The sequence below is a fragment of the Rutilus rutilus genome (assembly GCF_951802725.1).
Source record: "Rutilus rutilus genome assembly, chromosome: 4".
Lineage (NCBI taxonomy): Eukaryota > Metazoa > Chordata > Actinopteri > Cypriniformes > Leuciscidae > Rutilus > Rutilus rutilus.
In genome coordinates this window covers 13,811,263-13,833,677 of record NC_140212.1, presented here as the reverse complement: position 1 = coordinate 13,833,677, position 22,415 = coordinate 13,811,263, and the positions used below count along the sequence as shown (strand labels likewise).

General features: G+C 42.2%; 1 protein-coding gene across 8 annotated transcripts in view; it reads left to right on the top strand.

Moving 5' to 3' along the window:
- The window catches only part of anks1b (ankyrin repeat and sterile alpha motif domain containing 1B), a 173,372-nt gene that overhangs the window by 100,738 nt on the left and 50,219 nt on the right, over nt 1-22,415 (top strand). For all 8 annotated transcript variants that reach the window (XM_084407345.1, XM_084407339.1, XM_084407344.1 and 5 more), the window contains 2 exons: nt 19,151-19,797; nt 21,210-21,282. In XM_084407345.1, coding sequence (XP_084263471.1) covers nt 19,151-19,797; nt 21,210-21,282 — 720 coding nt within the window. The remainder of the gene's footprint in view (nt 1-19,150; nt 19,798-21,209; nt 21,283-22,415) is intronic.

Below are 22,415 nucleotides of genomic sequence, written 5' to 3'. Positions count from 1 at the left end.
TATGTATATATATATATATATATATATATATATATATATATATTAGGGCCGGGACTCGATTAAAAAAATTAATCTAATTAATTAGAGGCTTTGTAATTAATTAATCGAAATTAATCGCATTTTAATTGCATATAAATTAGGGCTGTCAATCAATTAAAAATAATTGTGTTGAACATGTTATTGAAATAATGTTCAAATGTTCAAAGGGTGAGCATTGAAATAATTGTGCCTAGCAAATAATCAATACAATACAATTGAACATTATTAAATTATTGAACATTATTAAATTATACATTTGATATTAAACATTAAATTATAAACATTATTTACACTTGCTTTACAGGTTTTTAACATTACTTCGAAAATGCTGAAATTTAAAGTTTGAGATGTTTTTCATCTGTTTTAGAAAGTATTTTTAGACTTTTGTTTTTTCAGAATAAAACTTGTTTTACAATCTTGAGCATGTGTTATATTTTTATTAAATGTGTTTAATTAAGCCATTGCTGCAAGTAATTTGACAGTTAACAATATTTTAGTGTACAGTTAATCACAAATTCAGTCAGCATTGTCATGACTCATTATCCCATGATGAAAGGTAATATGGTGAAACAACGTCACGATATCAACGTTGATTCAATTTGCAAAACCGAAGCATAATTCATCATTGGTTCAACAACGTCGACATACAATCTTTATTCACCCATATTGAAAGAAGAGACGGTGAAACAACGTCACGAAATCAACAATGAAACAACGTCACGATTTCAACGTTGATTCGTTTTGCACAATCGAAACATAATCCAACATTGATTCGACCTTGGTCCCTTACGTTCACCGGTGAATCAACGTTGAAATGCCGGCTGTTTTTTATAAGTAAATGTTCCAATCAATGATCCAGGCAGCGCCAGCGCGTTCTCGTCTCCCTCCTTCATTTTACAGTCGAATTGTGGCTAGAACGGCTCCAGGTTCAAAGGTCAATACGGAATGGATTAATCTGCGTTATTTTTTTTAACGCGTTATTTTGTCTCAGATTAATTAATCGAAATTAACGCGTTAATGTCACGGCCCTAATATATATATATATATATATATATATATACACTGCTCAAAAAAATTAAGGGAACACTTAAACAACACAATGTAACTCCAAGTCAATCACACTTCTGTGAAATTAAACTGTCCACTTAGGAAGCAACACTGATTGACAATCAATTTCACATGCTGTTGTGCGAATGGAATAGACGACCGGTGGAAATTATAGGCAATTAGCAAGACACCCCCAATAAAGGAGTGGTTCTGCAGGTGGTGACCACAGACCACTTCTCAGTTCCTATGCTTTCTGGCTGATGTTTTGGTCACTTTTGAATGCTGGCGGTGCTTTCACTCTAGTGGTAGCATGAGACGGAGTCTACAACCCACACAAGTGGCTCAGGTAGTGCAGCTCATCCAGAATGGCACATCAATGCGAGCTGTGGCAAGAAGGTTTGCTGTGTCTGTCAGCATAGTGTCCAGAGCATGGAGGCGCTACCAGGAGACAGGCCAGTACATCAGGAGACGTGGAGGAGGCCGTAGGAGGGCAACAACCCAGCAGCAGGACCGCTACCTCCGCCTTTGTGCAAGGAGGAGCAGGAGGAACACTGCCAGAGCCCTGCAAAATTACCTCCAGTAGGCCACAAATGTGCATGTGTCTGCTCAAACGGTCAGAAACAGACTCCATGAGGGTGGTATGAGGGCCCGACGTCCACAGGTGGGGGTTGTGCTTACAGCCCAACACCGTGCAGGACGTTTGGCATTTGCCAGAGAACACCAAGATTGGCAAATTCGCCACTGGCGCCCTGTGCTCTTCACAGATGAAAGCAGGCAGCAGAACGTTGTCCATGGCGTCTCCAGACTCTGTCACGTCTGTCACATGTGCTCAGTGTGAACCTGCTTTCATCTTGTGTAGGTTGTAGACTCCATCTCATGCTACCACTAGAGTGAAAGCACCGCCAGCATTCAAAAGTGACCAAAACATCAGCCAGAAAGCATAGGAACTGAGAAGTGGTCTGTGGTCACCACCTGCAGAACCACTCCTTTATTGGGGGTGTCTTGCTAATTGCCTATAATTTCCACCGGTCGTCTATTCCATTCGCACAACAGCATGTGAAATTGATTGTCAATCAGTGTTGCTTCCTAAGTGGACAGTTTGATTTCACAGAAGTGTGATTGACTTGGAGTTACATTGTGTTGTTTAAGTGTTCCCTTAATTTTTTTGAGCAGTGTGTATATATATATATAGTTCTGTCAAATCGATTAATCACATCTAACATCTAACATAACATTTTGTTTATATAATATATGTGTATATATATTATTACATTAATATATTGTGTGTGTGTGTTTGTATAATTAGATTGCTTGGGTTACTTACACGTATGAGAAAGTTGAGCTTTGAGGTGAAAACAGTGGGGCAGAGATCATCCGCTGATAAAAACAAATCCTTCCCATTCAATTTGATGCACTGACAGGTTGCTGTGCTCAAAAAAAAAAGAGAAAAAGAGCAGAGAACAGGTGCAAAAAGCTACTGAATCACCTGCCGTTGCCCATTTCTCATGTTTAAAAGTATAGCTTTAAACATGAGAACACACGCACACGTGCGTGCACACACACACACACACACACACACACACACACACATATATGCATGCATATATATGTGTGTGTGTGTGTGTGTGTGTGCAATATATATGTGTAGAAAATTTAATCCAATTTTTTAAACAAATCATTAAAAAATAAACACAAAAAATCTAATAGTGCCCTAGAAATAGTGCAGGATCTTAAATATTTGTTTTGACTTTTTCTGTTTTTATTCATTTTTTTTATTTGTATTTACTTATTTATAAAAAATTCAACTTGAATTTCCAGGATTTCCAGAAAAAAAGTGTGATCTTAGATTTTTAGACTACTTGACTAGACTCTACAACAATTATCAATAAATAATGATAAAAAGTGCATCATTTGACAATAATTGCTCAATTTTATATAAAAGTATAACTACCTGTAGTAGCAATCTAGAATAACAAAACTAGATGTTGCCTTTGTCCATTGATTGTTTCTTTTATTTGAAAGTTGGGATGTCTTTTCCAACAGCCACCATGTTCTTCAATTCACTTTTCGATAATTGCCTTACTGTCCTCTTCTGTACTGCCAAGAATGTCCAAGAATTATAAACTGACCTGATGTCCACTTATGCTCTTCACCATATTATTAATGGAGTGTTTTGGTGTCAACCCGTGCACTCATGCAGGCGTTATTGTTCGCCCTACTCGTCTTTATGAGTCAGCATGCTAACGGGGCTCCGTGGCATAATTAAACACCATCATTCCATTAAAGAGAGTTTTATTAGAGGATCTGTGTGTGTGTGTGTGTGTGTGTGTGTGTTCCCTGCCTCCACAGGGATTCATAGATCAGAGTACTGTGCCTGGAGTGCTTAGATTAAAATTAATGTTTTTATTGTCCACCCATAAACACTCACACACACATGCATATATGTACTCCTACAACTGTATAAGTGCACACACACACACACACACACTTGTATCATCTAAACAGTTCTGGTTTCTAATGTTACACAAATCTACCATCACTCTTCTGACAGCATACGGACCCCACAGCACTTTTCGATGCTGGTTGCCTTGGAGATGGTGCGCTTTGAGACAAATGGGAAAGCTACAGTGAATTCAATATTTTATAATTGTTTATGATTCCTGCGGGTATATAGGGAGTGATTCCATACAAGAAAGGGTATATTGAATTGTATATTGTAGAAGTGCCACCCATGAGACCTGAGTGACTGACAGATTCATAGACTGATTTGTATCGATGTACATTTAGACGTCGGCCAGCAGGCCCTTTAAGATGTTAGGTGATTGACAGGTCTGATATTGTTCTGTGACTTTTAATATCTGAGAGTGAGTCAAAGACAAGCACCAGAGAAAATGAAACAAGATTGTACCAGATGTGGTGCTGAACCCTGTCCTGCAAACATAACCTAACTTGCCCCTCCTGATGTAACTCAGTGAGGAAATGCTCACACGCTCATACACGCCCTGCTTTATGACTATCCGTAGGCTACACAAGTTAATGATTTTTTGATAATTTATGTTAATGTCACTACAACTTTTTTGGGCTATTGGGATTTTATGCTCAATACTTTGGTAGAGACGTTTGATAAGACAAGAATCACTATTACTATTGCTTATACTTTGTGCATACTTGGGTTACTGAAACCTCAAACTGTAAGCACACTTCAGTACATCGAGGAAAGGATTAAGGAATGTTATGACTTTTCAAAATGATTGATTTTTGTGGTTTCTATGTGATTGCTACTGTGTTCTAGGTGGTTTTTAGCACAAGGATATGCCATTGCTAAGGAGTTCTGGGTTTCTAGATGGTTTCTTACTGCCCCAAGTGAAAAGAGCCCATGCCATCACCCCTATGATATTTTGATCTCTAAATGGCTCATGTCCCCCATTCAATGTAAGCCTATGATTTTTTTAAACCTTTTTTATGATATACTTGGTAAAAATCACAAGTCTAATTGTTTTGAAATTTAATAGCATACATTTCCTCAAAAAAAGTCATGATTTGACTTATACATTATACATGCCCAGGGACCTCCTCACTCAGGCAACTTAGAGCCGTTCAATATAAAAAGAGCTATATTTTCAAGGTAATGAAAATTATATACATTGCCATTCAAAAGTTTGAGGTCGGTAAGCAAAAACAAACAAACAAAAGAACAGTAATATTTTGAAATATTTTCACAATTTAAAATAACTGGTTTCTATTTTAATATATTTTCAAATGTAATTTATTCCTGTGATGCAAAGCTGAATTTTCAGTATCATTACTCCAGTCTTCAGTTTCACATGATCCCTCAGAAATCACTCTAATAAGCTGATTTGGTGCTCAAAAAACATTTCTGATTATTATCAATGTTGAAAACAGTTGTGCTGCTTCATATTTGTGTGGAAACCATGCACATTTTTTTCATTTTATTTTTGATGAATGAAAAGATTAAAAGAACAGCATTTATTTGAAATATAAATCTTTGGTAACATTATAGTGTGTCTTATAAATCACACTACTTTTGAACGGTAGTGCATTATTAAATAATATATTATGCTAAACAGATAATCTTCCTTCAAATAGTCTCACAGATAACTTTTTCTGTATTATATAGCTGTCTGCGAACCCCTTGCTTTATCATTGCAGACCCTAAGTATGAACAGTAGTAATATGCCTTAGCAAGCATTAAGAAGATTGTTTTCTGACTATTGGAATATTAGAGTCCTTTATTTATTTATTAAACTGTATGTAAAATGCACATACATTTTCCTCTCTTCCTCTCTCTGTGAGCTGCTGTAGGACTGGCAGGATCTCTGGTCCTATTTTTGGCAGGAAATGGGTGCAGTTCAATACGGCGCAGTAAACATTTGTTAACAAGCAATTAAACATGTGGCCTTTAATCCACTGGAAGAGACAGCCATCAGCTCAGTGTGTGTGTGTGTGTGTGTGTGTGTTTGTGAGCGGCTCAGCCCATTCTGCTCTTTTTCTACTGTTCTCCATCATTACTTCCTCCTGCATCTACAACTCCACCCTGATTTTGAATTTCAGACTAATCTAAATAGACAAACAACATTAACATGAAGTTCCTATATACTGTATAAGCTCACAAATACATACGTCTAAAGTACTTATTTAGTTTCTGTTGTGACATGACAAGACATGACAGTGCTGTCTGTGTGTTTGAGTATGTGCACAGATGAGTGTGTGTAAATGTGTGCACAGAAACATCACTGGAATGCTGTGTGGTGCAACAGTGGCCCTATCAGATCTTTGAGAATGAAAAACTACATGTAAACGAATGTGTGCGAGTGTGACCTCAGAGGTGGGACTCGCACACATAACCTCATTCCTCATAAGATCGTCCTCCTGGAAAGTTCTGCTGGCTGTTTTGCTGCTTCATACCTGTTTGCTAAAGTATACGAGCGCAATAGAGGTTTTCAAGAAGGAGGTAGGTGATCTAGCATTATTGTAGCATGTGATATTTTTAACCATGGGTGTTTCTCCATGTTTAATGAAGGGAGGGAAGGTTCACAACTTTTTAAGAATATACTCTTTTTAATTTAACCCCTGTTGGGCTTTAGATTCAAGCTGAGATTCGCTCTTCACTGTCGGCCCAGCATGCACTGCGGCTCCTGTTGTATCACTGGCTCTGGCTAATGTTCTCCTCCCTGCTGTTTACTGCATGTACTGGAGGAGCTCTTCACACTAGTGAGTCAGAAATACAGCAGTAAGCTCATCATCTGGATAAGAACTCCGTAAGCTGCTCTCACACCCAGCAGTCTAGTCACCCAAAATCAAAATTAAGTCCTCATTTTCTGTGGTTTCGATAGGACTTGAGCTCTATATTCTAAATCTTCTGGAGTTATATCTTCTGGATTTGTGTGAGAAGATCTCTCTCAAATCTCATTTGGGTTTGCATGTATTAAATATGGTGAGTTGTATTATTGATGAGAACCCTGTAAAGCCTGACATATGAAATAATAGTCTGAAATATCCATCCATCCATCTTTTTCCACTTATCCGGGGCCGGGTCACGGGGGCAGCGGTCTAAGCAGAGATGCCCAGATTCCCTCTCCCTAGACACTTCCTCCAGCTCTCCCGGGGGGATACCGAGGCGTTCCCAAGCCAGCCGGGAGACATAATCCCTCCAGCGTGTCCTAGGTCTTCCCCGAGGTCTCCTCCTGGTGGGACGCACCCGGAACACCTCCCCGGTAAGGAGTCCAGAAGGCATCCGGAACAGATGCCCGAGCCACCTCAGCTGGCTCCTCTTGATGTGGAGGAGCAGCGGCTCTACTCTGAGCTCCTCCCGAGTGACCAAGCTCCTCACCCAATTCTAAGGGAGCGCCCAGCCACCCTGCGGAGAAAGCTCATTTCGGCCGCCTGTGTCCGAGATCTTGTCCTTTCGGTCATGACCCACAGCTCATGACCATAGGTGAGAGTAGGAACGTAGATTGACAGGTAAATCGAGAGCTTCGCCTTGCAGCTCAGCTCCTTCTTCACCACGACAGACCGGTACATCGACCGCATACCGCAGTACTGCAGAAGCTGCACAGGGGACTCGGCCAAATGTTCCCAACAGACCCCCACAGTACGTTTGGGTCTGCCGAGTCTGTCCAGCTTCCTCCCCCGCCATCGGATCCAACTCACCACCAGGTGGTGATCAGTTGACAGCTCCGCCCCTCTCTTCACCCGAGTGTCCAAGTCATACGGTCGGAGGTGGGATGAAACGACCACAAAGTCGATCATCAACCTCCGGCCTAGGGTGTCCCGATGCCACGTGCACTGATGGACATCCTTATGCTTGAACATGGTGTTCGTTATGGATAAGCTGTAACTAGCACAGAAGTCCAATAACAGAACACCGCTCGGGTTCAGATCGGGGGGGGGGGGGCATTCCTCCCAATCACGCCCCTCCAGTAGGGGTGTCAAAATTAATCGTTTCTACGATGCATCGCGATGCAGACGAGGACGATTCGGTATCGGTTCAGTAATAGACCATAACGATTATAATGTACGGACTTTTCTGACGTCATTTGACGCGTACGTGCATTGTGGCGGAAGCATACAATGGCAGAGGGAGGCGAGACGCGAGTGGGAGAATATTAAAAATGCTCCAACTACTTTAAAAGCCGACATCTGGGCACGTTTCGGCTTTTAGGAACAACCTGGTAAGCACGACCTGCAGAAGACACGCGCTGTACTGTGCGCTCATGTCACACACAAATAGAATATGCAGGAGGTAGGCTAATACCAATAACTTCATAAACCACGTTTTCACCCCAAGCTGTTAACGCCTGGCAGAGTCAGAGAGATGCGCGGATGAGCTCCAACGCCGAATCCGCAGCCAAAAATAAACAGTCCACCCGCCCCAATAATATTCTCTGATTTAAGTATCCGCACCCGATGGTCAAATTACAATTATTCTGTGTTGTTACGCGTGATTATAAATGGATGATCGTCACCTTCAACAGCGGACTCGGCGACGGTTGATGCGCGGATCTTTAATGGTAACATAATAGCCTACACTGATTAATGAGCGCTGCTTTTAAATTAACAATTTTGTAAAACAAAATTTATTTGACAGATTTTCCTTTTCTTAATGGCATAAACAAGCTTTACTCCCTTGAAACTTTAACTGGAATGTCACTGTTTCTGTCACTGCGACTTCCCAAGCACACACACACGTGCGCACACATCACTTTTGAAGAGAAATTTCAAATTGAGGATGCGGTGCATCGCGATGCATTGTGATATCGAATTGAACTGAATCGATGACATGATAATCGTAATCGAACCGAACCGTGAGACCAGTGTAGGTTCACACCCCTACCCTCCAGGTGTCACTGTCGCTGCCCACGTGGGTGTTGAAGTCCCCCAGTAGAACGACGAAGTCCCCAGCAAGGTTATAATCGTTAAAGGAGAACTCCGGTCAATTTTAACATTGAGCTAATTTTTTTGTAAATTTGGAGTGCTGTCAGTACAGAGAACAACGACAAAAATCGGTGTTGCCTACAACGTGTTATCCTCTTTTTAAAATTTGCACCCTGTTGACTTCAATGGGGCAAGTTTTAAACCTGCTTTTAGGCTCTTAACATCCTTGATGTGTCATTACAAGTGCACAGGTCATGTGAGTGATTCCTTCGGAGTGAACGCGGGTGAATCTGACTGCAGTAGATGTGAAAGATATTAATAAAAATGATGTTTATTCAGCCAGCGCACATACCTGTATTTACATCCTGTTTTCGGTCGAAGTCCACAGTAGTCGATTGTCGAGTTCACGCGCGTGATCATAGGTACTAAACCTATGCGCGTGAACTCGACAATTGATTACTGTGGACTTCGACCGAAAACAGGATGTAAATACAGGTATGTGCGCTGGCTGAATAAACATCATTTTTTATATATTTCTTTCACATCTACTGCAGTCACGTTCACTCCGAAGGAATCACTCACATGACCTGTGCACTTGTAATGACACTTCAAGGATGTTAAGAGCCTAAAAGCAGGTTTAAAACTTGCCCCATTGAAGTCAACAGGGTGCAAATTTTAAAACGAGGATAACACGGTGTAGGCAACACCGATTTTTGTCGTTGTTCTCTGTACTGACAGCACTCCAAATGTACAAAAAAATTGGCTCAATGTTAAAATTGACCGGAGTTCTCCTTTAACGAAAACGAACGAAAAAACGAAAACTAGGTGGGAAAAAACATTGTCGTTAACTGAAATAAAAATAAAAACGAGGTATTACAAAAAAACGATAACTAACTAAAACTGTAATGTGTGTTTGGCAAAACTAACTAAAATAAAATAAAATTATAGAGTAAATGTCCTTAGTTTTCGTCTTTGTCAAGGTCTTTCATTTTTTAACGCTATTTAAAACACGCTGCATTTCCTTTCCCTGCTCTCCCTCCGCCTCTCATGCGTCTCTCACATTCGCGCGCGCGCACACACACACACAGCCCCTCCCCTCCCCTCCGTGCACACCGCGTCTCCACGGGAACGACGTTGTTCGTTCGACGTTGAAAGCAAGTTCGCGAAAGGTTGGTATCTCTATCTCGTGAACACCTTTACACAATCACACATTAAAAAGTGGTATAAAAATATTTTAAATTCTGAATATAATTTTGTCAGTGTGTTAATGTCGACCCAAGAAGCGATTGCGCCTTCTTTAGAAAGTTAACTAGTCGCAAGTTTGAGGTAAAATGCACTTTTTGGTTGTGGTTGTCGATGTCAAAACACTATATAAGCTGTGATTCAAATATTAAATAATGTTATGTCATTTTTTTACTTTTACACTGAATGTTTGCTGCTTCAATCCAGATGAGTAGGCTATTGACTGTATAGGGTAAATTTAGTATAGGGTGGGAAAATTGTACAGCTGTGGTATTTGTATAGGGTGTGAATTCTGTAGGCTATAGAAGATGTGTAGATTTTTGGTACGGCGTGTGGATTTTGTAAGAGGTAAAGGAATTTCAATGGGGTGTGAATTTTTTTCTAAAATTGTATGTTTTTGTTGAGTTATTACACAATACTTTTTCTGACCTTTTTGAATCTTGCCCCTGACAAATAACCCAAATTACAAAAAAGACTAAAACTAACACTAAAACTAATAAAAACTAAACTAAAACTAAGCATTTTCAAAAAATTAAAACTAAACTAAACTAGCAAACCCACTTTAAAAACTAATTAAAACTAAACTGAATTTGAAAACAAAAAGTCAAAACGAAATAAAAATAAAAACTAATGAAAAATACAAAACTATAATAACCCTGGTCCCCAGTCGGAGCACTTTCCAGCACCCCTCCCAGAGACTCCAAGAGGGTCGGGTACTCTGCACTGCCGTTCGGCCCGTAGGCACACACGACAGTGAGAGACCTGTCCCCGACCCGAAGGCGCAGGGAAGCGACTCTCTCGTTCACCGGGGTGAACTCCAACACATGTCGGCTGAGCTGGGTGGGCTGTAAGCAAACCCAAACCAGCCCGCCGCCTCTCACCATGGGCAACTCCAGAGTGGTAGAGAGTCCAGTTTCTCTCAAGGAGTGTGGTTCCAGAGCTCAAGCTGTGCGTGGAGGTGATCCCGACTATCTCTAGTCTGTACCTCTCAACCTCGAGCACAATCTCAGGCTCCTTCCCCGCCAGCGAGGTGACGTTCCACGTCCCTAAAGCCAGTTTCCGTGTCCAGAGATCGGGTCGTCACGGGCCCCGCCTTTGGCTGCCGCCCGATCCACTATGCACTGGCCCCTTACGGTCCCTCCTGCAGGTGGTGAGCCCACGGGAGGGAGGCCCCACGTCACTCCTTCGGGCTGAGCCCATGGGGGGAGGCCTGGCCACCAGGTGCTCGCATGCGAGTCCCAACCCCGGGCCTGGCTCCAGGGTGGGCCTCTGGCTGCGCCATGCCGGACGACATCTCGGTCCTTGTTTTTTATTTGCTTCATAATGGCCTTATGAACCGTTCGTAGTCTGCCCCGTCACCTAGGACCTGTTTACCTTGGGAGACCCTACCAGAGGCATATAGCCCCGGACAACATAGCTCCTAGGATCGTTCGGGTACTCAAACCCCTCCACCACGATAAGGTGGCAGTTCAAGGAGACTGAAATATATATTTATATAATTAATATATATATATATATATTTTAATGGAACCATTTATTGACAAAATCTAATCTAAAAAAAGTTGTTGTTTTTTGTATCATATTTGATTCGCTACATCAGACTTTGTGGCTTTTGTATACATATATGATATAAGAGAATATTGAGCTCATACTCAAGGAGGAAAAAACACCAGGGCTAAACCCAGTTTTATTAGGGCTAAACCTATCGCAAAAAAATATGTATTTTGGTGAAGTTGCTGATATTTATATGGGCAAAACATTTGATGATCCTGACAATCTTGTAATGTAAATCATTAAGATCTTTATAACAATATAACAGACTACTTAAATAAAATGCTTAAATTGGAATATAGTGACTTGAGTCATTTGTATGCCTCTTATGTTACTTCTTTTGGAGTTTGGAATGTTTAAACAATGACATAATTTAATGTGTGTGTGTGTGTGTGTAAACTATCCTTTTAAACACGAGGAATGGGCAACAGCTGGTGATTCAGTAGCTTTTTGCACCTGTTCTCTGCTCTTTTTTTTTTTTTTTTTTTTTTTTTTTTTTGAGCACAGAAACCTGTCAGTGCATCAAATTGAATGGGAAGGATTTGTTTTTATCAGAGGATGATCTCTGCCCCACTGTTTTCACCTCAAAGCTCAAGTTTCTCATATATGTGTCTTTTATAAATTACGACAAGTAACCCTAGCGATCTAATTACGTGGGAAGAGTTCAGACGCTGTACTGCAGGATAGATTTCCTCCCGCTGACCCCAGATCAGACTTTTGTTCTCTGCGTGAGCTTTTGATGCACTCTCTGCTGTGCTCAGATAAGACTTGAGAACTTCTGCTGAGATCTCTCTGATTCTTTGCCCTGTGGGTCAGTTAAGATGGCGCCACAGTCAATCTGCAGTAGATCACTTTCTTTCTTTCTGTCTGTCTTCTTCCTTTCACTGTTTCATCTCTCCCTTTGAGCCCATAATTTAAGGAAACCACTGTGTCTCCATGACTACCGGATGTCACCTGTTGCGGTTCCAGCTGTAGATCTAATCTGAGAGGAATATGGGAAAAGGGACAGATATTAGAAATTAAGGAGGAGGAAGACACTAAAAAAGATATATAAATACTATTACACTGTCGGGTCATTTATTGATTAATTAATTCTATATTTTTGTAATCTTATATTTGTTCATTTAACAAAGTTACTTATAGTTATAATGTTTAAAGTGGAATATCAAAATAAAGTGTAACCAAAATTTATTTAGTGAATATAAATGTTTCGGGTAGAAATCGGTCTTTTTTTTTTTTTGGGCTTTACAGCAGATCTAGAAGAAAGTCTCTGTCCAGCAGAGTAAGTTATTTGAATGATTAATTTTTTTACATTTTTTATTATTATTTTATTCAGACATTTTCCAAACAGTACTGTACAGATTTGATTTTGCAGAAAAACGTTCACACACACACACACATACACACTGTTGAATGTCTGGTTCACTATCTTTGTGGGGACTCTCCATAGACTTAATGGTTTTTATACTGTACAAACTGTATATTCTATCTCCATACACTAACCCTACCCCTAAACCTACCCATCACAGAAAACTTTCTGCATTTTTACATTTCCCAAAAAAAATTATTCAGTATGATTTATAAGCTTGTGTACCCATAGGGACCTCAATTTAGGTCTCCACTGTGACACGAGTCCCCATGAGTCTGTGTGCATTCAGGTTGATGTTTCCACCGGGATAGAAAAACATGTACACACACACACACACTGTTACGATGCAGAGCAGGAAGCAAGAAGCAGGATCCAAGTGCAACGGTGTTTTTATTAAATTAACTAGAACTTTGACATAAACTCAGACTTCAGAACAGAACAAAGAACATGCAACCTCACATCATCAATAACTCACAATGACTGAACTAACACACAGGGCTTAAATACACAGACAACCAAGCTAAACAAGATAACAAGGGGGTGTGGTAAATAAGAAACACCTGGGAAGACTAATCAACATAACAGGAGAAAGCTAAACATGCAAAGACAGGGGAACACATGACAGACAAGAACAAGACACAAAACCCACACCGTGACATAGCCCCCCCCCTATGGGCGGCTCCCGACGCCCATAAAAAACAAAAAGTTCAGGAGGGCGGTGAAGCGGAGGCGGTCTTGGGGGAGGGCCGGAGGGCCAGGCCCGCACTGGGAACCGGGAACAGGATATAGGGAAGGCGGGCCTGGGCCGTGGAGCGTGGGCGACAAGGGTGGAGCAGGACATGCAGACGGCCAGGACAGAGCAGACTGTGCAGACGGCCATGGAGGTGCAGGCTGTGCAGGCAACCAGGGCAGATACGACCCTTCAGGCGGCCAGGGAGGAGACGAACCTTCAGGCGGCCAGGGAGGAGACGAACCTTCAGGCGGCCAGGGAGGAGACGAACCTTCAGGCGGCCAGGGAGGAGACGAACCTTCAGGCGGCCAGGGAGGAGACGAACCTTCAGGCGGCCAGGGAGGAGACGAACCTTCAGGCGGCCAGGGCGGAGACGACCCCTCAGGTGGCCAGGGCGGAGACGAACCTTCAGGCGGCCAGGGCGGAGACGACCCCTCAGGTGGCCATGGCGGAGATGATCCTTCGGGTGACCGTGGCCCCTCGAGTGGCCAGGACGGAGTCCTTTGGCCCCCCCCAAAAAAATACTTGGGTAAAGTCCCGGGCTCTGAGCTGGGCGGAACCAGCGGCGAAGAAAACTCTGAGCTGGGCGGAACCAGCAGGGAAGAGGGCTCTGAGCTGGGCGGAACCAGCGGCGAAGAAAACTCTGAGCTGGGCGGAACCAGCGGGGAAGAGGGCTCTGAGCTGGGCGGAACCAGCGGCGAAGAAAACTCTGAGCTGGGCGGAACCAGCGGGGAAGAGGGCTCTGAGCTGGGCGGAACCAGCGGGGAAGAGGGCTCTGAGCTGGGCGGAACCAGCGGGGAAGAGGGCTCAGTGCTGGGCAGCGATGAGGGCTCGGTGCTGGGTAGATCCAGCGGTGAAGGCTCGGTGCTGGGTAGATCCAGCGGTGAGGGCTCGGTGCTGGGCAGATCCAGCGGTGAGGGCTCGGTGCTGGGCAGGACCAGCGGTGAAGGCTCTGTGCTGGGCAGGACCAGCGGTGAAGGCTCTGTGCTGGGCAGGACCAGCGGTGAAGGCTCTGTGCTGGGCAGGACCAGCGGTGAAGGCTCTGTGCTGGGCAGGACCAGCGGTGAAGGCTCTGTGCTGGGCAGGACCAGCGGTGAAGGCTCTGTGCTGGGTTGAAGTGCAGGCTCGACTGGACTGGCGTGAAGTGCAGGCTCGGCTGAACTGGCGTGAAGTGCAGGCTCGGCTGGACTGGCGTGAAGTGCAGGCTCGGCAGGAAGATACTCAGGCAGGAAGGTCTCGGTGAAACATGATTTATGCAGGATAGTCTCGGCGGGACAAGACTCCTGCACGATGGCCCTTATGGCAACACGTACTGACCTCAGCGGGGAATCGGCCACACTGGATACCAGTCCTGGACGATAATAGACCGATCCGGTGACTAGCTTGATGGCTGGCGTGACGTGAAGAACAGGCTGAAGAGATACTGCGGGTTCACGAAGCTTCTCCTCCATGCCCACAGCAAATGACGAATTACTCAGGAAAAGGGCCAGGTCAATATACCTTTCTAGCGTCCAGCCGGTATAATCCTCTGGCATCATTTGAGCAATATCCTCGTCCATACCGCTCCAGAACAGATCCATGAGCTGGATGTCATCTAGTGACGCTAAATGGCAGCAAGCCCAGAAGTCCTTCACATACCTTTCCATGGGCTGGCCATCTTGAAAAAGAGTAGCAAGGAATCTCCTTAGGGCCTGGTTACTCACAGTTGCTGGATCCATTTTTGGTGAGTTATTCTGTTACGATGCAGAGCAGGAAGCAAGAAGCAGGATCCAAGTGCAACGGTGTTTTTATTAAATTAACTAGAACTTTGACATAAACTCAGACTTCAGAACAGAACAAAGAACATGCAACCTCACATCATCAATAACTCACAATGACTGAACTAACACACAGGGCTTAAATACACAGACAACCAAGCTAAACAAGATAACAAGGGGGTGTGGTAAATAAGAAACACCTGGGAAGACTAATCAACATAACAGGAGAAAGCTAAACATGCAAAGACAGGGGAACACATGACAGACAAGAACAAGACACAAAACCCACACCGTGACACACACACACACACACACACACAAAACGATCTTTTTCCTCTGTTATCTGTTGTGGTTTGGTGACACATTTTTCTCAGTGATGGTGGCAAAGATCTCGAAGCGCTCTTAACTTTATATTACCCATAAATTGTGCTTTTTATTTGATCTGTTTCCCAGAAACTGATGTGAACTTTCCATTATGGCTGTGTAGGTGTGCTGAGTGGTTTCTATACTGTAGATGGTTATCCACTTCTGCCTTCCTGTGAGCTTTGGTGAACACACTCATTTTCCTTTAAAGTCACCATGAAATCAAAATTGACAATTCTTATTTTTTTATAGAATGTTACTGTGTTTATTATAAAGGGTTTATCTGTGCACATTATTATTATTATTATTATTATTTTAAATTTATGTGCACTCATAATATTTTATCTCCCTCTGCCCAAAACGGCGTCTGTTCTCTTCATGACGTACTGTATGTCTTGGCGGAGAATGAGACTAAATATCCTCCACAACTGACTGCAAACTGGCATTCAGATCTGCCTCCATTTAGTTAGCAACGCCCAACTTCACAATGATCAAATCAATTCCCAAGGACAAAAAACTAGTCGCATCCTACATTTTTTTTCTCATTCCAGAAGTTTCACTCAGATATATGTCACAATAGGTAAGAAAAACTATTGCAGCTTTCATTTCATGCTGACTTTAACATGCAACTTTACTTATGCTTTTATCAGTCTATCTTTTATTTGATGTTAAATTAATCAAATACGGTATTCTCAAACTATTGATACAGTGTTCTCAAACTATTGATGCGGATATTAGACCAATCAGGATTCTGTTGGCAGTGGCATCATTTTGTGGTTTGGGAGGCTGATTTGCATCTTTATTAGTGCAGTAAAGAGGCCAGTGAACTACAATTTATACTGGCGACTAGTTGAGCCATGTAAATCTCTTGTAGTGTAGACTTAATGCAAGGCAGATTATCCCTTGAATTCTTCAGATAGAGTCAGCCTACCTTGTTCCTTTGATCCTTTTCAGTGTGAGTTTTTCCTGCAGTGTTTGTATTTGGCTTCTCGCAGATGACGGTCAAGGCCTCTGTGTTTTGTATGCCGACTGCTGTTTTGTCTGAGATGGCAGTGACCTTTACTACTGTTGTGATAGTTCATGCTGTTTCTGTCTCTCAATGGATGAACTCATCATGGCATTTAACTTGCGATCCTTTCGTCTAGATGATCAAAACTGACACAGACCCTTTTGTACAACATTATCCTCTCTCTTCAGGGTCAAAAGCGAAATATTACAGCCAAAAATTCGATCATAACTCACCCTCATGTCGCTTCATACCTGTAGCATGACTTTCTTTCTTCCATGAAACACAAAAGGAGACATTTAGAACAATGAACTTGTTACTCTTTTCCATGCTATTATAAAAATGATGCAAAAGCATCATAAAAATGGTCATAAAAGTTAGGAACAACATGATGGTGAACTATCCCTTTAAACAAATTTTGTTTGTGTGCAAGATTTACTCATTCTCTTGTTGTCTCCACCTGTTTTGCTCTCCCTCAGCCTGCAGGAGTGTAATTTGATCTTTATCTGTTGAAAATTCTGTTTACACGAGCTGGAACACAGCACCGACGCCGGGAAAGGACGGGACGGGGGAGCGTTGAGCTCTGATGTCTCCCTCGGAGTGTTATAGATACTGATATCCTGTTTAGCGTCATGTCTCTCCGCATTCACTAAATCTGTCTGCTGGAGTCCAATCCAGCATACGCATCAAAAACCTTTTAAGCGGTGCGTGTCTTCCGCCGTCCACACCCGTATTTATCACACGGGGCGCTGCCTTTTCACTTTAGATTCCAGATATGAGATCCAACATGTAGAGGTGGTGCAGTACATGCAAATGCAGTCCTGTGATTTATATTACATGCCATTACTGTGCTGCTTTATAGGCACATTTTAATGAGGTTAAAAAAACACTCATTCAGAGCCTGTTTTGAGGACTTGTGAGGTTGGGATGTGATGGGACGAGACCAGAAATGCTTTTGAGAGGCGTTTTAGTTATTCATCAAAGCTGAATTTGCTCGTTCTCCATTTAGGCTTGTTTATTTGTGCTGTGAGCTTTATGCAAGATCGACACATTTTTGATGCTAAATAAAAATAGCATCTTTCTCTGTGTTCCTTTCAGATTCCTCTATTCCGGTGGTTATTTTGGCCTGTAGCACAGCGTTCCGTTCAGTTGATTATTCTGCATTATGAGATAAAAGGGAAACTCATGTGACTGTCTGGACAGGATCAAAGCAGGATGTACCAATATGTGTGTGTGTGTGTGTGTGTGTTCTGTGTGTGAATGCAATGGCTTGGTTGAGCATACTAAATGTCTGTTTATTTGACCGATTTCACTTGCATTTATTATAATTACAGTTATGGTTAGGTTTGTGTGTAGTTTTCATCTGCAGAAAACTTGAAATCTTTCCATTCATACAATTCTACACACCCCCGCCCCTTGCATGTTAATTTTATGAAATTTTGGTTAATTTGAAAATACTTTTGAATACCAATTTGAAAAATAAAATAAACAATACACCATTTTTCAAAACTAGACTGTCAGCACAGAAAATGTGATAAAAAAAGTATGCAGATTTCACAGTGACCTAGTTAGTTTTCCTAATAAGCATGACCTATTACTATTGCTCATACTTAAAGGTTAAGACTTGAAGATGTTGAATTCAGGTGCATTAAAATGTCTCACACATTTTGTGCTACAGACAAGAGTGATACCTCAAGTCATGGAGCTTATTAAGGAGAGGTGTGCTATTATTTTTATTAGATATTTTATAAAAACTTTGAAAATTCATTTTATAGCTATATATACAGTATAATATGATTTTATTTACTTGAACATGTAAGAATCCACCCGAAAAACCCCTTGCATCGAGTTGGTGACTTTTCAACTTGCAAGCAACATTCATGTTTTCTGCAAGCAACATTGTTTTATTCTGAAAAGATATTAAAATCTAGATATTATTAATATTTGTTTACATTTTAGCAAGCAAAAACAACCTCTAAAACCTCCAACGCTCATGACTGTACAGAATAAACAGAGAAACATGAAGAACACCTACATCTTGATGAATTTAAACATAAGAGTCCTAAAAATAAATATATACACCGCTCATATTTATCAAGAACTGAATAAACCCGGTGACCTCCATGAACTGAGATCCTCATTTACACTACAGATCACATGCTGCCTGAGGACAGCTTTTAAGAGCTTTTTAGTGAAGGAGTCCTGGGCTTCTTTACATGGGACAGTGCAGGAGACAGTCCTCTGTGGGCCGTAGGGGACAAGAGGAGGACAAGAACAGGGTCGCTCTCACTCCAATGAACTGATTGGTTTGCCCCCAGCCTCAGGCACTCATTTGGTTCTAGTCTCAACAGCTAGTCGACCGAATGACATATATACACAGACACAACACAATTTCATATCCAGCATCTGCCTGGGTGCTTGTATTTCAGAGTGAGGACACATTTGTATCTTTTTAGGGGGGGACACTGTCCAGGCACTCAAAGCGACATTGTTCCTTCTAGGTTTGTTACGTTTTAAATGATTTGTTTATACTGGTATTGATGTGTGTTTGTGTTTTATGTGTAAAAGAAAAGCTTGAACGGGAGAGAGAAGGAATGAAGCCTTGAGAATCTGATTTTACTGATTTTTTTAAAATATTTTTTTTCCTGCAGACGAGGCAGTACACCAGAAAGAGTGCATAGAGCGAGACGACCGGAGAAACAGCCACGTTCCCGAGCAGTTTGCCGGCCTCCTCCACGGCTCATCTCCTGCCTGCGAATCCCCTGATAACCCCTACCAACTCTACGGCAAAGTGCGAAAGTTCAGCGTTCCTGAGCCCCCGGTCCGGCACGGGAATTTTCTCAGAGCGCCCGAGTACTCGCCTCCGTTCCCTCGCACTGGCAGCGAGGCGTCTGCCCTTAAGACCCAAAGAGAAGCCAAACCGCAGATAGTCTACAGGACGATTTTTCACACACGGGTCAACCAGGGGACGTTACCGCTCGGTGAACTGGGTGACAAGACCACGGGGGTGCATGCGAGGAACGGGGAGGCCCGGAGCAACAGCAGGGGCGGAAATAGCCCAGCAAGCGGCAATACCAGCTACGAAGAAAGAGCCTGCACACTTGGGAGGATGAGGTCCATGCCAAAAAACGTTTTGGACCTTCAGCTGTCCAGAAATTTCTCCAAATCAGACTCCAACCTGGTGGCCGTGTCTCCCATCGAGGAGGAGCAGTGGGGTTCCAGAGGGCAGAGCAGTCCTGGTAAAAGCAGCCCCAACAGACTGGAGAGAACCCCCTCCTTTACGGCAGAGTGGGAAGAGGTAATAACGTTTTAATTACCAGCTAATTGCAGAATCATTTCCACTTAATTAATTCACTTAGCTTGAAGTAACCAAGCTGACTGGCTTGAAAGGTTTTCTTTCGGTGCTCGGCGTATGTTTTGGATGTGTGATGCAAAAATCATGCCCTTTCGCCAGAAAGCCTAAATTATTCACCAATGTTGTCATGGCAGCTAAATGATTTTTAATGTGTTTCTTTAATATATAAAGTTTGCATAATGATAGGCCTGGGACACGTTTGCGCTTCTGTTTTGCACTGACAGTGATCTGTTTTCTTCTAGGGCAGCTTTTATTCAGGGTAATGTAGCACATAAAAAGTCAAGCAGTCAGTCAATTAATGGAGGAAGTGCCTTTGAATAATGACATCCTAATTATACTGAGTGAACTGATAAGTCAAATCAAAAACATGTCTATAATTAAAATAATAAATAAGGTGTTGTTTGCACAAAGATTAATTTGATTTTCATTTATTTATTTTCATGACAGTTAGTTAAGCACATTTAACCCTCAAGTTCTCATTATTATGTTTAAATACTTTGCTATTTGAATTTTTTTTCTTATTACATTATTTTATTTTTTTACAGTAATGAGAGATTTTGTGGGAATGTGCTTACAATAATGACAAAAATATGACCCGATCATCTTTGACAGAAATTACCCTATGCAACATTTTATCAAAGATCAAAATAAACAAAGTGCACATGATAAAAATAGTCTCAGCCTCCAATATTGTGTGAATTCTTCTTTAGAGTCAATTCTCTTTCAGGTCAGTGATTATATTTAGATACAGGGGGCTTCCTGCTTCATAAGATGAGTAAAACTCCATAGTCAATAGATTTAATGCATTAGAGCATTTTCCTCCCCATCCTCACCCAGATGTCAGGTCTTCAAAGGAGAACATACATTAGAAATAACTGATCAAAGAGGAGAGTTCTGCATCCGTTCGTCTGCGGCTTCCGAGCCGCTTTCTCTTTGGAGTAAAAACACGGTCTGCTGGGACACAGCGAGGGCTGTTCTTTGAAGGCAGGTGTTCAGCTTTGTGAAACGACACTTTCTTCACTCCGAACATCAATGTCATTTTAATGAGGAGACATTCATCAAAAAACGCTCTCCCTGCTCTCTCTCCGAAACTGACATATTCTCAAACGAAGCTGATTGTGATAAATTGCCTTCCCAAAATTCCCATTTCTCCCCCTGCTTTTAGCCAACAATTAAGTGGTTTTGGAGCACAATTACTGGCATTTAAGAAGAAAAAACGAAAAAGTGAGCTTGTAGGAAAAGAGCAACGAGGAGAAGTCTGTGGGGAAATGCCATGGAATAAAGATATAAAAATAGCGATGAGAGCATGCCGTTATGCAAACACAGTTTATCTCTCTCACTCTTCCTCTCCACAGATTGACAAGATTATGAGCTCCATAGGTGCTGGAATTGGCACAGAGTTGGACGGGATTACGGAGAATCACTCAGGTTTGTGTGTCTATGTTTGTGTGTGATGTTGATGCATAATAGTGAGTCATCTCAGTACATTTAACATATATCCATAACTATAGGGAGCTCATGGTAAGAATACCAACTAACGGCTGTGAAGTGTGCAGCACTGTGAGACAGGAGGGTTTCCTTCAGTAGTGTCAAAGACCTGCTCATAGACAGGGAGCTTTTTGAGATGTAACCATGGTTACTGTGCGCTCTCCTCTCATCACTGTGCTCTTCCTGTAGTCATAATGAGAGCAGGGGGACAAGAAGTGGATGGACAGTTTAGACCTCTAAGCGCTGATCTTGGGACGGTTTAGTTTTTTGAGAGGGAAAGGAACATCTCTTCTCTGGAGAATCACGCTCCTGAGATTCTCACAGCGACGAAAATGAAAACCATTAAAGTTAATAATGAGGAAATTAACAATTAACTTGCCTCTCCTCTTACTTCATCTCTTCCCCTTTCACTTCCTGTCCTCTCTCCGCTGTCCATTCTCTCATCTCACATCCTCTCTTTTTGCCCTTTCCCTGGTCTCCCCATCCCCTGCTTTCTTTTAACCCCACTTTTACCTTTTGTCCTCTCTTCCTCTTTCCTTTTGCCTCCTCTCTTCTCCTCTCACCTCCTTTCCTCTCTCCACTTGTTTCCTGTTGCCCCCTCTCATTCTCTCCTCTTACCTTTTGCTTCCTTTAGACTTCTCTCACCTCTTATTTCCTCTCCTTTTGCCTCTTCTCTTGTTTCCTTTCCTCTCATTCTCTCTTTTCCTTTCACCTCCTCTCCTGTTTTCCCCATCTCTTTTGCCTCTCCTTTCACATTCAGTCCTCTCTCATCCTCTCTTTGTGCCTGTCCATTTGCTTCCTGTCTTCTCCTCTCACCTTTTGTTGCCCCTTTAATTCTATTGTCTCACCTCCTCTCCTTTTGTATTCTTTCCCTTTGCCTACTCTCTTCTACTCCTTTCCTCTTTCCTCTCCTTTTGGTTCTCCTCTTGTCTCCTTTTGCCTCCTCTCATTCTTTTCTCTCAACTTTTGCCTCCTTTCACCTCCTTTCACCTCTAGTCTCTCCTCCTTTCCCTTCTCTTTTTGCATCTCTTCTTGTCTCCTTTCCTGTATTTCTCTCCTCTCCTTTCAACACT